General features: G+C 40.2%; 1 protein-coding gene across 1 annotated transcript; it reads right to left on the bottom strand.

The window, feature by feature from the left end:
- Window positions 1-10,786: 10,786 nt before the first annotated feature.
- Window positions 10,787-13,337, bottom strand: LOC308393343 (E3 ubiquitin-protein ligase TRIM21-like; the record flags this gene model as incomplete). The annotated part of the gene is made up of 2 exons (XM_080877036.1): window positions 13,267-13,337; window positions 10,787-12,577 (listed from the first exon to the last, which is right to left on the bottom strand). Exon 2 carries the CDS (start codon window positions 12,566-12,568, stop codon window positions 10,787-10,789), a length of 1,782 nt encoding a protein of 593 aa, XP_080733162.1. The 5' UTR covers window positions 12,569-12,577; window positions 13,267-13,337.
- Window positions 13,338-13,751: the final 414 nt, after the last annotated feature.

Genomic DNA, 13,751 nt, shown 5'->3' with positions numbered 1-13,751 from the left:
ATTTCAATAATTAGAAAGCATCTGAAGGTGAGCTTAAAAAAAATGATTGCAGGCTACATTGTGGAAGAGATGCTACTGCTGCGTACTGTAGAGTCTCCATCTTTAAAAAAAATGTATTTATTATTTAAAGAATTTAATTTCTATTGTTTGCCCACTTTATAGGTTTATAGGGATTTTAAGAAGCATTTAGTTAAATTACTTATTTAGTAATTAAGTTATTTTTCTGACACAGTAATTAGATAAGTATTTTAAATACAATATTGACTAAGTAATTAGTAATTAATTACTTTTTTAAAGTAACTTACCCAACACTGATCATGTCCAATATGGCGGACAACTCTTGAGCAATGTGTTCATAACGTAACATGAGAAACCTCAATAGAGAAAAGAGCTGTTTGTGTACCAGGCCGTAAACCTGTTTGCTTCGGCTGTAAAGCTAGACAGTTGTACATGGAGTCTATGGGCACTGACTGATTTTTGGAGCCATCCGACATAGAGGAAGTGTAGAGTTGGCTGTTTTTTTATTTTATTTTGCAGGTCTTGATGTTTCTGTTTCCTACACATTTATACCAAAAAGCTTGCATCATCTCAAATTGCTGGGCATAAGGTTTGAACCACTATCACTGGTTGTGGGAGGGGCAAAAATTCTCCAGTAAACATTTGGTCTGCTAGGACTTTCGTTCTCACTGAAAAGTCGTGCACCATAATCCATGCCCATCAATCCTGTCAAAAGAGGGTATAATTTTTTAATCTATTTCAGTTACAAAGTTAAATCCTTAAGATCCACATTTTTTTTCCTCACACATGTGTAGCACTCTTTGATTTCCCTCAGTGACCAACACTAGTATTTACATTTCATTCATTTTTCTATTATTTGTTTTTTCTTTGAAAATAAGATGTTGTTTTTGTTCGTACAGAAATTTCTTGCAGATGTATTTGTGCAAATATATTCACTTGAGTGAACAGACTGAAAATCCAAACCGAGGACAATTCAATATGCACCTTTTTCCTCCACAGTCTTTGTACACATTGGGATCTCCACATTTCTTTCTTGGTATCCAGATGATGTTCAAGAAGAGGATGTTGAGTTAAAGTCACGTGTTGTGCTTGAACGTGCTCCTCTGCCACTCGCTCACACATGTGAGTCACCGTCTGAAGCCTCTCTGTGTTGTTTGGTTTTGAAGTCCTTCTGCTGTGATTTGGGGGAAAACGGGGAATTCTCTACATTCATCTATTCCTCTGGCACGTTGCACTTAAAAGCAGCAGAGCCCCATTAGCTGCTGCCCTCTTTTCTTTATTTTCTTTTCCCCCCTCTGCTGGATCTTTTCTGTCCAGCTGGCTCCCAACCAGAAGCTCCTGTTCCCTCCGAGACCTGTTTCAAACACTTTAAAAAAACAAAGATAATAAGAGGGAAAGGACAACAGACAGAACAGAACTGAAGTCCTCAGCCTGCTTAATGATCACTCGCCTGTGATGTTCAAGGGCCCGTCTGGATTCGACTTCTGGTCTAAGAGTGTTTTTCAGTCAGATGCTGGAGTGTATTTGGGTAATCGGCCCTTTATGTTTCATTCAAATTTTATCTTTGCATAGATTCTGATCAAGATATATGACTTACACTCTTTTCTTGAGGATGGATTTTGGCTGTTTCTGCAGTTCTTACTGATGTTCCTGGTGAAATTACATGTAATCGATTTATTTGGATACTTTGATGTGAAATTCTTTAAAACTATTTGAACTTTTTTAAAAATGTTGTGCATTACAAAAACCTCTCACAAGTTATGTTGCCTCTGAAAACAGAAATGTAGTTCTTTGACTAGTTAAATTACTGAATAAAGCAACAAGGACAGTTTGTTCACATCTGACATTTTTTACTTAATGATTATAGTTTGAACAACAAAAGAATGAAAGAAAGAATGAAGAGTCTTCTTTTAGGTTTAGTTGAATTTAGTGTTTTGTGTTGTGTGTATATCAACAAACACAACATTTTTTTAATAATTCATCTGTGGCAGCATAGGGACATGGAGGCTAGCAGAATCCTAGAATCCATCATCTAGGCGGGGTCTTTCTGTGTGGAGTTCACATGTTCTCCTCGTATTTGCGTGGGTTCTATGTGGGTCCTTGACTTCCCCCCCAGTCCAAAATCAGGCACTTAGTGAGGTTAGATTTATTGGTGTTTCTAAATTGACCTAGGCGTGAATGCGAGTGTGAATGGTTTTGCATGTTTCTGTGTTGGCACTGTGACAGGCTGGCGACCTGTCCAGGGAGTAAGCCCTTGGTAGCTGGGATAGCCCCCTTGTGACCCTGAACTGGATAAATGGAAGAAAATGGATAATTCACCTGTTTAGATTATATTGAAGCTTTGCTCTATTAGGGGACTGACTGTGAGGTGGATGGTGACACAGGCAACTCTAGCTGTTAGCTGTCAGCTAGGTTTCACCTCAGCTAACTGAAGTCACTGTACTAAACCATGTTTGCATTGATTTGTAATGAATTTAAACACATCATCATCATCATAGAGTAATTGTGTATAATCTATAAATTGTAACATTTTTATCCATTTTGGTGCAAGTTATAAAAACGTCACACTGTGATATGATTCCTAGAACAACAACTTGTGCTTTGTGCACTGGAAACGTTGAATTAGGAAGTGTGTCATCAGTCACAGCAGCTAATTGGAAAAAGAAGGATAGAAGAAGAAAAATGAAGAAAATGTCCTTTTGCAAACACTGATGAAGTGTTGTTAAGGTTTTTTTTTTGTTTATATATTGCCGTAACTATCCATCCATAAACTCTGGACAGTTCACCAGACTGTCATGTCATAAATATTATCACAAATCTTCTTGAAATATTGTGATATAATTTGGAGGCTCTATCGGTCACGTCTAGTTGTTGGTATGTTTTTGTTTGTTTTGTTTTGTGTGTGTGTGTGTGTGTGTGTGTGTGTGCGTGCGTGTGTGTGTGTGTGTGTGTGTGTGTGTGTGTTTTAACAAGAATCTGTCAGAATCTGACCTTTAAAACAGATTGTTGACAAAGTGAATCATGGTCTCAGACATCGGAGGACTTTGGAAAAAGACTAATATGTTTTTCAGTCCAGCGTCTGGACTTTAATTTTTTCAATATTCACAAGTTTTCTAACTTGTGCATTTACAATGACAAGTAGGGCTGCCACAAACGATTATTTTGATAGTCGACTAGTCACCGATTATTTATGCGATTAGTCGACTAATCAGATCATCATCCACTGGATGTAAAACTACAGCTTATTGCACCAGCAGCATCTGCTCTTATATAACTATCATTAGCTTACAGCTTTAAGCTTTTAAGGTGCTAACTAAAAATAAAGACAAGATGATAGTTTATTCAATTTTAATGAAATTTGCAGATTGTTTTGGTAAAGTTTAATAAACTCCTTGCTATCTAAAATATAACAGGACACCGGAGTATATTCTCCAGCATCTCACACTTCTGATAATCAGCTGTCTGCTTGACGTTTATTCAGCTGTGTAAAAACTATAACTTTAATCTCAGCCAAACCGATTTACTCAGGAACAAATAAAATACTAAAAAAAAAAAAAAAAGCCAAACAACAACATTTTTAATTTATCTAAGTGACTCATATATATTTAACCTGAGTCGCGAAAGACGGCGGTGGGTTTGAAAACAATTTGCCGGGAGTCCGGTGTTCTCACGGCGCTAGTGACCTAGCCCCCGGCTAGCTATCGAGCTAGTGGGTAACAGACGCCTCCGAAAACGTCGGAGCGCTTTTGAAAATATGTGGTGTCCTGATAAACTGAGCCGATATTTGAGGTTTACACAGCTACATTCTCGCCTGAAAATATGTTAAACGTTTATTTTGTGACCCAGAAAGAATAATAAGAGTAATATTAAAACTAACTAGCTACCGCCATTGTTGGAAACTAAGCTGGGCCGCGCTATGAATTCTGGGACACAGCTGCTTCTTCTTCTTCGGGGTTTAACGGCAGCTGGCATCCTTGTACATGCAGTGCTGCCATCTTCTGTTTCAGTCCGTTATTACACTCTTAAATCCTGCTATTATTCCTGCGTCTTTTGCGATCTTACAAAGCTTCAAACGACACGTCGACTATTAAATCAGTCATCGACGATTTTGATAGTCGACGTAATCGTGACTAGTCGACAAATCGTGGCAGCCCTAATGACAAGTGAATTTACTGTTAAGTAGGTCTGTTAAGTTTTGACTTGCACATCTGTATTTTCAGTGAAATCTTTCCAAAGTGTTTTCTTTTTTTATCATTTATAACAAGTAATACTCAACACGCCAGCTGTTTTTCTGGGCCTCTCAGCAACATCACACACACTATAACCAGCTAATGTAACAAAGTGATCTCTACATAAAATCCTGTAGTCATGACTGAATCTCATAATCTGAGAGCTTGCTGCTATATCAGTGGCACAAACCCACCCATCAGAAAAACAGTGGCAGGTTGCTTGAAGTGTTTCTGACTCCCCTCACAGTCCCTGAAAAAAGCTTCAAAAGTTACGCAAACCTAAACCATCCATTTCAGAATGCGTCAGGACATAAACCTGCAAAATGCATGTTTTTATCGAGCTTGGAGCTTCATATTATACATCCAGAAGAAAGATCCAAACTGTAGGTTACTTTAATGAGCATGAAGTTGTTGATAAAAAGCAAAAACACACCTCTGGTGTGCCTTTGTATAAAGTCAGAAACCCTTAAATCGTGCAGAAAAGTCTAACAAGCCATTCCCCTCCTGTCTTTGAGAAAACACTGAGATTCAGAAAAACAAACTCCCCAAACACACAGGCAGAAAAAATACCAAGATCATGCCCTCAATTATCGCAAGAAGAAATTCAGACCAGATGCACGCTGGGATTTGATCCACATCCAAACAACACGGCTGCTTTGGGTTGCAGAATCCTACAGGGGCCCATCAGAGGTCTCTGAAGACCCCAAGGTCTGACCTGAGGGCCGACTGAGACAACCCCATAAATTCCAAACTCACATCTCAGAGGAACTGATCAGACTGAGTGGAGATCAAACTGCTTCCTGCACAGAGAAGAAACACTGCAGTATCGACTTAGTTCAGGGGCCACATACAACCTATTTTGACCTCAAGGAGACAGCTCCAGCAAAAGCAGTGGAATACCCCATTAACTCTGATTTTCATTCACCCCAGCGCTATGATTTTGTGTTTGGGCTCTACTAGAGCAGCTTCCAAATATTCAGCTCATACTGGGCCTTTGGTTGCAGCTATTTAGTTCAATTCATTTCAGTTCAGTTCTTTGTTTTAGCTGCTTTACCTCCGCCCTCTTCAAGGCAGCTTTCTTTTTTTATTGGCTGCCCCTCATGAGCTGGGTGCAGCATAACCAGATTTCAACATCAGTAACTTTGATGTAACTTTGGTCTTAAAGGTTTAAAAGTTAAAAAAAAAACTTTTAAAAGTCTTAAATACAAATTTGTTAACTCATTCACTGCCAGCCATTTTCAAATCAGGTAACTCCCCACTGCCAGGGTTTTTGAGCATTTTTACTCATTTTTGAAGAGCCACAGAAAACTGTGTGTTATGATCATATAAACGCTGAACCTACCAAAATGAAGAACAGACTCTCTTCTTTCATCCAAAAAAAAAAGCTTGTTTCTACCATTTTCCATTCTTTAGTAATCAGCTGTAGAAGAGAGGTGGGTTCCACCAAAAATGCCTGAGAAAACGAGCTTTTTGTGAAAAATACATTTCAAGCAGAAAAGTGCCTTTGACACTAATATTTCTTGCTTTGTGACACCTCTAACATATAAAATAGTTTTTCACTTCTATAAAACAGAAATAACACTGAGAAAGGTTATGTTTTATCAAAACAATTTATTTACAAATATATGAAAAAATAAAATGTACATAGTGAAACATTTATTCACAATGAATAATTCACTTTTGTGTGGTAATCATTATAACACTTTCCGGGATGCAAGGGCACACAACAAGACTTGCACCACATTTTTGTCTCACTGCGCAATCCCTTACGTGCGCAAACCCTGCACCTCCTTGCAGGTCTACTTTTACTGCTGGTGGGCTTCAGTTTTTCAAGTTGGTGCCTGCCTAGGTCACCGTCTAGCCTGCTATCAGGGTCGGTGTTGTAAGGTGCCCTTGGGGTTTTTCTGCCTTTCCAGTCACCTTCCCCTTCAAATCCCACACCTGCCCCCTCCCATTGAAAAACGTAATTGACGTCTATAGACGTCAATTACGGTCCCGCCCCTCATCACGCCCCTCATCACGCTCTATAGACGTCAATGGCAGTCAACGTAAGTTTTTCAATTGACGTCTATAGACGTCAATGGCAGTGAATGAGTTAATATAATGTCTTAAAAAGGATTAAAATGTCTTAAATTCAATTTTGATGAGTGTTAAGTCTCCAGTAAGTCTCCACTTTTTCTAACTTGAAAGGCAACTTCTAATTCATATTTCAGTGTATTCATTCAAATAAATTGTCTGATTAAATGTTGAGCTAACATTAGCTTGAATAATGTTGGATACGACGGTGACTCACTACTCCATCTGGTGGTTTAAAGTAATATTACATGACAGTGCATCACAGCTCTGTTTGAACAAAATAAGTTTCCACACATAAAATTCGCTTGTTACATGATGGTTAATGTCACTGATGGTCAGTCGCTAATGGACATTCTGGTTGCCTAGGTAATCCTATATTCTATTTACCATATGTTATATGTTAGTCATCACTGTCCTTCATTTTCATTGGTATTGGCTTCAGTCACTTGCATCATAGTTGGAAGCTTACTGCCAAAAGTTATTTCGCCCATTGTTATTTCATGTCACCAAGTATCTTTCATATTTCACGATCTGCTGCTGTGATTTACTTCTTGTGTGGACGCCCCTTTTGCTGACATAACTAAATTAATGCTTAAGAATTAACAACTTACCTCAGGGGGGTCAAAAATGTGGCCCAGGGTCCTGCTAAACAGTCCAACTTTGCTTGTGGGATGCCATTTCTACAACATTTATTGTTAATCTTTTTTGTGTGCATTTTAGTAAATTAACACAAAAATTCTGTTTTTTAATTTGATGACAAGCCCGGATATTGAGCTGCCAGAGTTTTTCTGTAAATTTACACAGTTATTTCTTGAAGTTTAGGCTTGAACAGCCATCCTGATGGGCTTCTTTCATTTACTGCAACAGTATTTCTGTATACTGTAGAAATAAAATGTGAAGTCTGATATCTTTGCAGTGAAAAAGGAGAATTGTAAAGAGTTCATCTGTTGCTTTGTGTTATACAGGCTAAATTTACTTGTTAAGGTCAAATTGGGCTGTATGTGCCCCACAGTGTGAATGTCACAGCTGTTGTTGTTTCACATTCTGTTGATAGTTTTAAATTGTTCTTTAGAAGCAGAAAAAGTAGACTTTCCTGTTCTTTCGTATGAACACGTGAAATGTAGAAGGTGCTAAAGGCGAGTGTTGCAGCAGAGTCAGGCTGCAGTGGATCCTGCTCTGTTAAATAATCATGATGAATAATGAAGGTGTGAGTCGGCCCTCCTGGGCGGACATTTAGTGTCAACTTGACAGCTCTCGGAGCAGCTCGGGGACGAGGGGGAGATGAAGTTGTCTCCATATTAAGCAGGCAGATTAGACCCATTAAATGGAGGGCAGCGTGATGAGGGGCGGGACCAGGACCTCCGGGGTCTGCATCTCATCAGGTGAGACAGGGTGGTGGGGGGAGGCTCTGGCCCGCCTCCACCGCACCTCACGTCTTCCGCAAACTGGAACTGACCCCGCGCTTCTGCTAGCCTCCGCCGCAGCTCGGCCCGGCCCTTCCCATCATGCACAGGGGCTGCGTCAAGCTCCCATGAGCCTCGGCTCGCTCCCTGCCATCTGCCGTGATTTATAGAAAACGGCCGATGATTTATGGGCCAGTCATCTCACAATGAAGTTGTTCTCTTTCATTTGTGCGACCTCCCGACCCAGCCGCCACTCCCAGCCAGGTTGGGGAAATGCGCGCTAATCATACACTATGAGGGCTTTTAAACAGGAGGAGCCGGGCGGGTGGAGGTGCAAACAGAGGGCCTTTAATCAAATTAATTTCCAGCAGCATGTGCATACTGATGAAACAGGCGGGCCTGAGAGATGCCAGTGCAACCGCTTCAAGGTCTGATGGCAGAAAGAAGACTCGGGCAGTCAGTCTCATCCCCATGCCTCGCTTTGATCCATGTATGAAATGCTCCGTTAGGAGCCAGTGATCCACGGGATGTGTTTAAATATTTATGCTGTGTCACTGTGGAGCTTGTAAACTAAAGAGTTAGGCCCCGTAGATCAGCTGTAACTACCAATATGACCCATCAGATCCAAAAACATCCACCTCAGAGGGGTTTCCATCTAAAGGAGGAGCTCAGTGGCAAAAATCTGTCTGTTTCTTTACCACTCTGACTGACTTTTCAGTCCATCAGGGATGCTCGAGGAGATGCCACATACAGTGACTACAGTACAAGCTGTGCTGCAGGGAATATAGAGGCAGATACCTTCTTAAACCCACTGGAGGAAAGGCTTAAAAAATCTTTACCAGGCAGATCAAATTTAGAAATAGGAGTATTGAAAGTTTAGCCTGGCACTCAAAGCTGATGGTAGCCTCAGGTCTGTACTCTGAAAACTTGGGATTAAACCTAAAGTTAGCTCACTAAGGCTCAAATCCTGCTTCAGAGCTATGAAGACACAGACCTAACCTGCTGCAGAGCAGAAGAGCACACCTATTGACAAATCAGATCACTGGAAAATAGCATCACCGTCACTGGAAGATCCGTCAGAATACAGGAGACCGTTTGAAGGAGAAGTGTGAAACATGTTTTACTTTGCAGGCTACAAGCAACAATGAGAAGTTCATTCTAAAAAGGTTTTTAAAAAGCCGAAGCACAAAGTCAAAGACATGCTTTTAAAAATATACCTCACAGTACAGTCTTATTTAATGATCATGCCACAAAAAAGACGAAGAACAGCCTGAGATATCTTCAGATGAACAGTAAATCTTACTTTTCACACATCTGAGTTTGCTGCCATTACATGTTTGTTACAGTTCATAACAACAGTATTTTTATGTCTTCATGATTCCAACTGCTCATCAACATCTAGAAATATCTAAAACCTCCCAAACATTTTCACTCCAAAAGGAACAGAAATCGATTTCATTGAAATATTGGATGGATTTGATGAATTCCTTTGATCTTCCTCTAATGAGCATCAATAAGGAATAAAGATCCATGGGAGCAACTTTATTTCTTTGTTTTTATTTCTTCTGGCTGCAAAATTATTTCCAAACATTTTCATTGTTCTGTTTAAAGCAGACTTCAGTCTAAAACAACACCTGAGCCTTGAAAGTGTTAGCTGATATAAAACCAGCATGTAGGCCTCCTTGAATTTGACTGTTTAGTTCTGCAGGGTTTGGAGCTGGAAGAACACGATTCAAACTGTGTAGCACGCCATAAGAAAACATCTCAGCAGCACCTGAATTTAACTGAATAAAAAACTATTTGATCTCAGCACACTCAGAGTTATTATAGATTTGAGAAGCTTTGACACCATGAGGGAGGTGGTTTGCTGGACTCATGAGGATCCTGCCTCATTTTACAAACACCTTACTGAAACAGAGAGCTGCTAAACTCACCACTCCTTATACCAATTATGCTTCACACAACTTCCAACCCAGAATGAAACCAGGTAGACAAGGTGAATATCAGCTGATATCAATGACGCTGTCAGTCCCTAACAATACAGACTAACAAAAGTGAAAAGTCTCAAACCAGAACTGAGGGATCCTCAGGGGATTAATCCTGTGACTTCTACTGTGGGAGAAAATGAAGCTGAGCTCCACAGTGGCCTCGCAAACAGCATCATGGGGATTTTTATTTAAAGAGTGAAAAAAGGGGAGCAAAGAAAATAATTCCAAAATAAAACCAACATGTGCTGCACAGTGAAGCTGAAATAAACTCTCAGAGTGAAACACTGAAGCAGCTCTGATGAGCTGAATAATCACTAATCAAACATACACACACGAGTTTAAATGGTTCAAATAAAGCACAGCAGCAGAGACAGAGCTGCCCTGGCTCAGAGCGCCCTCTGTTGGATTTTCACTCAAAGTGCTGTATTTACATTTACAGCTGTCTTAATGCAGGCTGAACATCAGAGAGGAAAAATAATGAATCAAAACTTAAGTACCCAAACCAAAACTTTACATGTGCATCATGAACGAGTCACAGGGATGAGAAGGAAAAAGGACGAGTTGAAGGTGTTAGTAGGATGTCATTATCTTCTGATCAATTATCTCAATCTGCCCCAAAAAACCAAAACAAACAAACAAAAAAAGAACTTCTTACAAATGTATTTATGACTTGCATCTCTCAGAAGGTTTACAATGGCTAATTCTGAAGTGAGCCATTGTAAACCTGAAGTGAAGTGAAGACTGAAGCTCTGGAGCTGATCATCATCAAAGAAACCATCAAACAAGATGATAGAAGTTCTGATATTTATTCATTTCATTGTGAACAAGTGTGTTGTACTTGTTAAAACAATAGAACAGTTTCTCCATCCTGTTTTTGATATTTCACACCAGGTGAATGAAAATAATGTAATTCTAACATTTGTATTCATGTCCATGGACAGTATATGCTTTAATATCTGTGCCTTTAAACATTAAAAGGAAAGAAGAGGTGAGTTTCTATTTATACAGACTGGATTTATCCTCAAATGGATAATTTTCTTAAACTTCGGAACAGTTTAAAAGCAGGAATCAACTAAAGCTCAGCTTGTTCTGCAGCTTCTGACCGAATCTTGTGGTCTTCATCAGGTGCATTTTGCTGGGTTCTGTTTATAGGACTTCTTCTCTGGCTTGGCTTAAACTTTGATTGATCCACATTCCCCATGGAAAACGATTTGACTGACTGATTGACAGGACATATGATCAGAGGTGCAGAGTTATCATTATCATCATCATTGACCCCGGGACAGAAGAATGGGTAGAGTTTCCCGGTGAAGGAGCAGCCAGGAAAGGAGTAGACAAGAACTGCACGATCTATATCATAAAAGGAGACCAGACCCTCCTCATAATCCACAAACACCCCCACCTTCTCAGGATAAGACTGAAGCAGGAGATGGACTTCAGGATCCTCAAGAGCCACACAAATGTTTTCATATACTCCTACAGTCCAGTAACCTTTCTCAGGACTCGGTATGATTTCTTGTTTCCTGTTGACTGACTCTCTGACTACTCCTAAAGCCCATTCAGTCTTTTCTTTAACCTGAACTTCAAAATAAAATCTGCCTGAAGAGAAACTCTTCTTTCCTAAAACAACAAGCTCTTCAGAAAATCTCTCTGGGTTGTCTGGATGATCATTCTCCTCTTGACCACAGTGTACTTGTTTTCCATCATCAGACAGGATGAGATAAGGATGTGCTGTATCAGGATCGAGAGTCACATCCACTGCATACTGCTGGACCCTCTTCAGCTCAGCCTCAAACAGCTTCTTCATGTCTTTACTGAATATCTCCTTCAGCTGATCCACAGCTCTCACCACAGTCCCCTCATATGATGGTGGATGGATACTGACCTCTGTCAAGTCCTTGGTGGTTGGAGCAGCTTTCAGGGATGAGAAGCTTTGGAGGAGGTGGAGGTGATCTATAGAGCGTGAGAGCTGCTCCAACTCAGAGCTTCTCTTCATCAGCTCAGAGATTTCCTGTTCCAGATCTGTGATGAAACCTTCAGCCTGTTTCTCTTTTGTTTCCTGTTTCTCTTCAATCTCCTTTATGAGCTCGTTCAGACGTCTGTCAACAGACTCCTTCAGAGCAGTGAAGACCTGAACACCTTCTGCTTTCTCTCTGTCTGCAGCATCTTTACTCATCTTCACTGACTCTTTGATCTCCTGAATCTTCAGTCGTCTCTTCTGGATCATCTGTTCAATTTCAGCCTCAGTCTCCCCCAGCTCTGCCTTCTTTCCTTCATATTCTTCTCTCAGAGGAACAAACTCATGAGTATTGTGGTCAAAAACACAGCAGAGCATGCAGACACATGTCTGATCGGTCTTACAGAACAGCTCCAGAGGTTTATCATGCTTCATACACATCCTGCTTTCCAGGTTCTCCTCAGGATCGATCAGCTGATGTCTTTTCAGCCGTGAAGCTGTCAGGTGAGGCTCCAGGTGAGTCTGACAGTAGGAGGCCAGACACACCAGGCAGGACTTCAGAGCCTTCAGTTTGGTTCCAGTGCAGATGTCACAGGGAACTTCTCCTGGTTTGGCAGCTTGTTGCTCTGAGCTGCTGCTGCTGACTTTCTGCTGAGTTTCATGTCTGAACTGAGAAACCATCTCAGAGACAAATGTGTTGATGTGCAGCTCAGGTCTGGTCTGAAAGACCTTTTTACACACAGGGCACTGACACCTCTCACTGATATCCCAGTGTTGACTGATGCAGTTTTTGCAGAAGTTGTGTCCACATGGTGTGGAGACTGGATCAGTGAAGACATTCAGACAGATGGAGCACAGAAACTGATCTTCAGATAGAAGACAGCTGGCAGCAGACATGTCTGCACCCTGAACAAGAAAAAAAAAGAAAATTTGTTCATTTTTAAATTTATTAATTCACATAACACTACACTTATATTTTTCTTTCTTTAAATATAGGATTTACAGGCTCTTGGTTTAGAATTAATTAACTCATACAATCACATAATACTGTATTCTAAAATAATTTTGCACATTTTAGTTTTTCCTGTTATATTTATGATTTAATCTTTCTGTGTTTTCTGAGTTACCTTAGTGGCAGTTGCTCCAAGACCCTTGGTTGATGAGCTAAGAGGTGGAATAGGGGCGGAGCAAGCATATATGGAGACCTGCAAATTGGGTCATACCACAACTCTGGATCAATTTGTTATGTTAGTTTCAATAAGGTTTTGTGTGTTCTACCTCTTTTTGTGTGTGCACTATTTAAGTTTTGTTTAGGTATTGAGTTAGTAGAATTGTTTGTTGTCAGCTTTTGAATAGTGTTCTGTTACTTTGGCCCAAGATTTAGATTTTACTGTATAATTTAACCCAAGGGCGTAGATTTGGCATGGACGGAAGGGACATGTCCAGCGATTATTGAATTGTCCCCACCAATAATTTGATCTCTTCGAGTAAAGAAAAACAAACCCGACAGAAAGAAGAAAAAAAAAGATCTGTCACCGTCTCATTCACCCAGCGGTGCAGAAAGAGCTAAATTACGTCCTCTACTGGAGTCCTACCTCATGTGACAAATATGGCCAATGTGATTGGCTGTGCCTTTCAGGGAGCTCTGTTTAGTTTTAGCAGCGGCAAGCCTGCGCTGCAAGGAGTAGAGGATGATGGCAGCAAAGAGGAAGATCCTGGATATAAGAAAGAAACCTGTAAGTCACTTAAAGCCAAGTTAACTCATAAAATGTGTCCGTCATAATAACGTTACAGGCTATGCTAGGCTTTGGCCCACATCAGTCTAAAATTTTATGTAACCATGAATAACGTGTTTTGAAAACTAACTGCACAACAGGCAGCACTGTTAGTTATCTCAGTCTCCCAGAGTAGCATTTCTAATTGTGATTGAAACTGTCAGAAAACGGCAGCCTTGAGTAAGCCAGGATATTAGTTTACAGAGCCTGTTAAAATTATATGTCTAACGTTAAAATGTTGGTGACACAATAATTTCATCCTAATGGTACTGACATATTCATAGGGTTAATTTTTGAGACAAAAT

This window comes from Rhamphochromis sp. 'chilingali' (assembly GCF_963969265.1).
Source record: "Rhamphochromis sp. 'chilingali' genome assembly, chromosome: 3".
NCBI classification, from domain to species: Eukaryota; Metazoa; Chordata; class Actinopteri; order Cichliformes; family Cichlidae; genus Rhamphochromis; species Rhamphochromis sp. 'chilingali'.
This window is presented reverse-complemented; position numbering and strand designations above follow the sequence as displayed.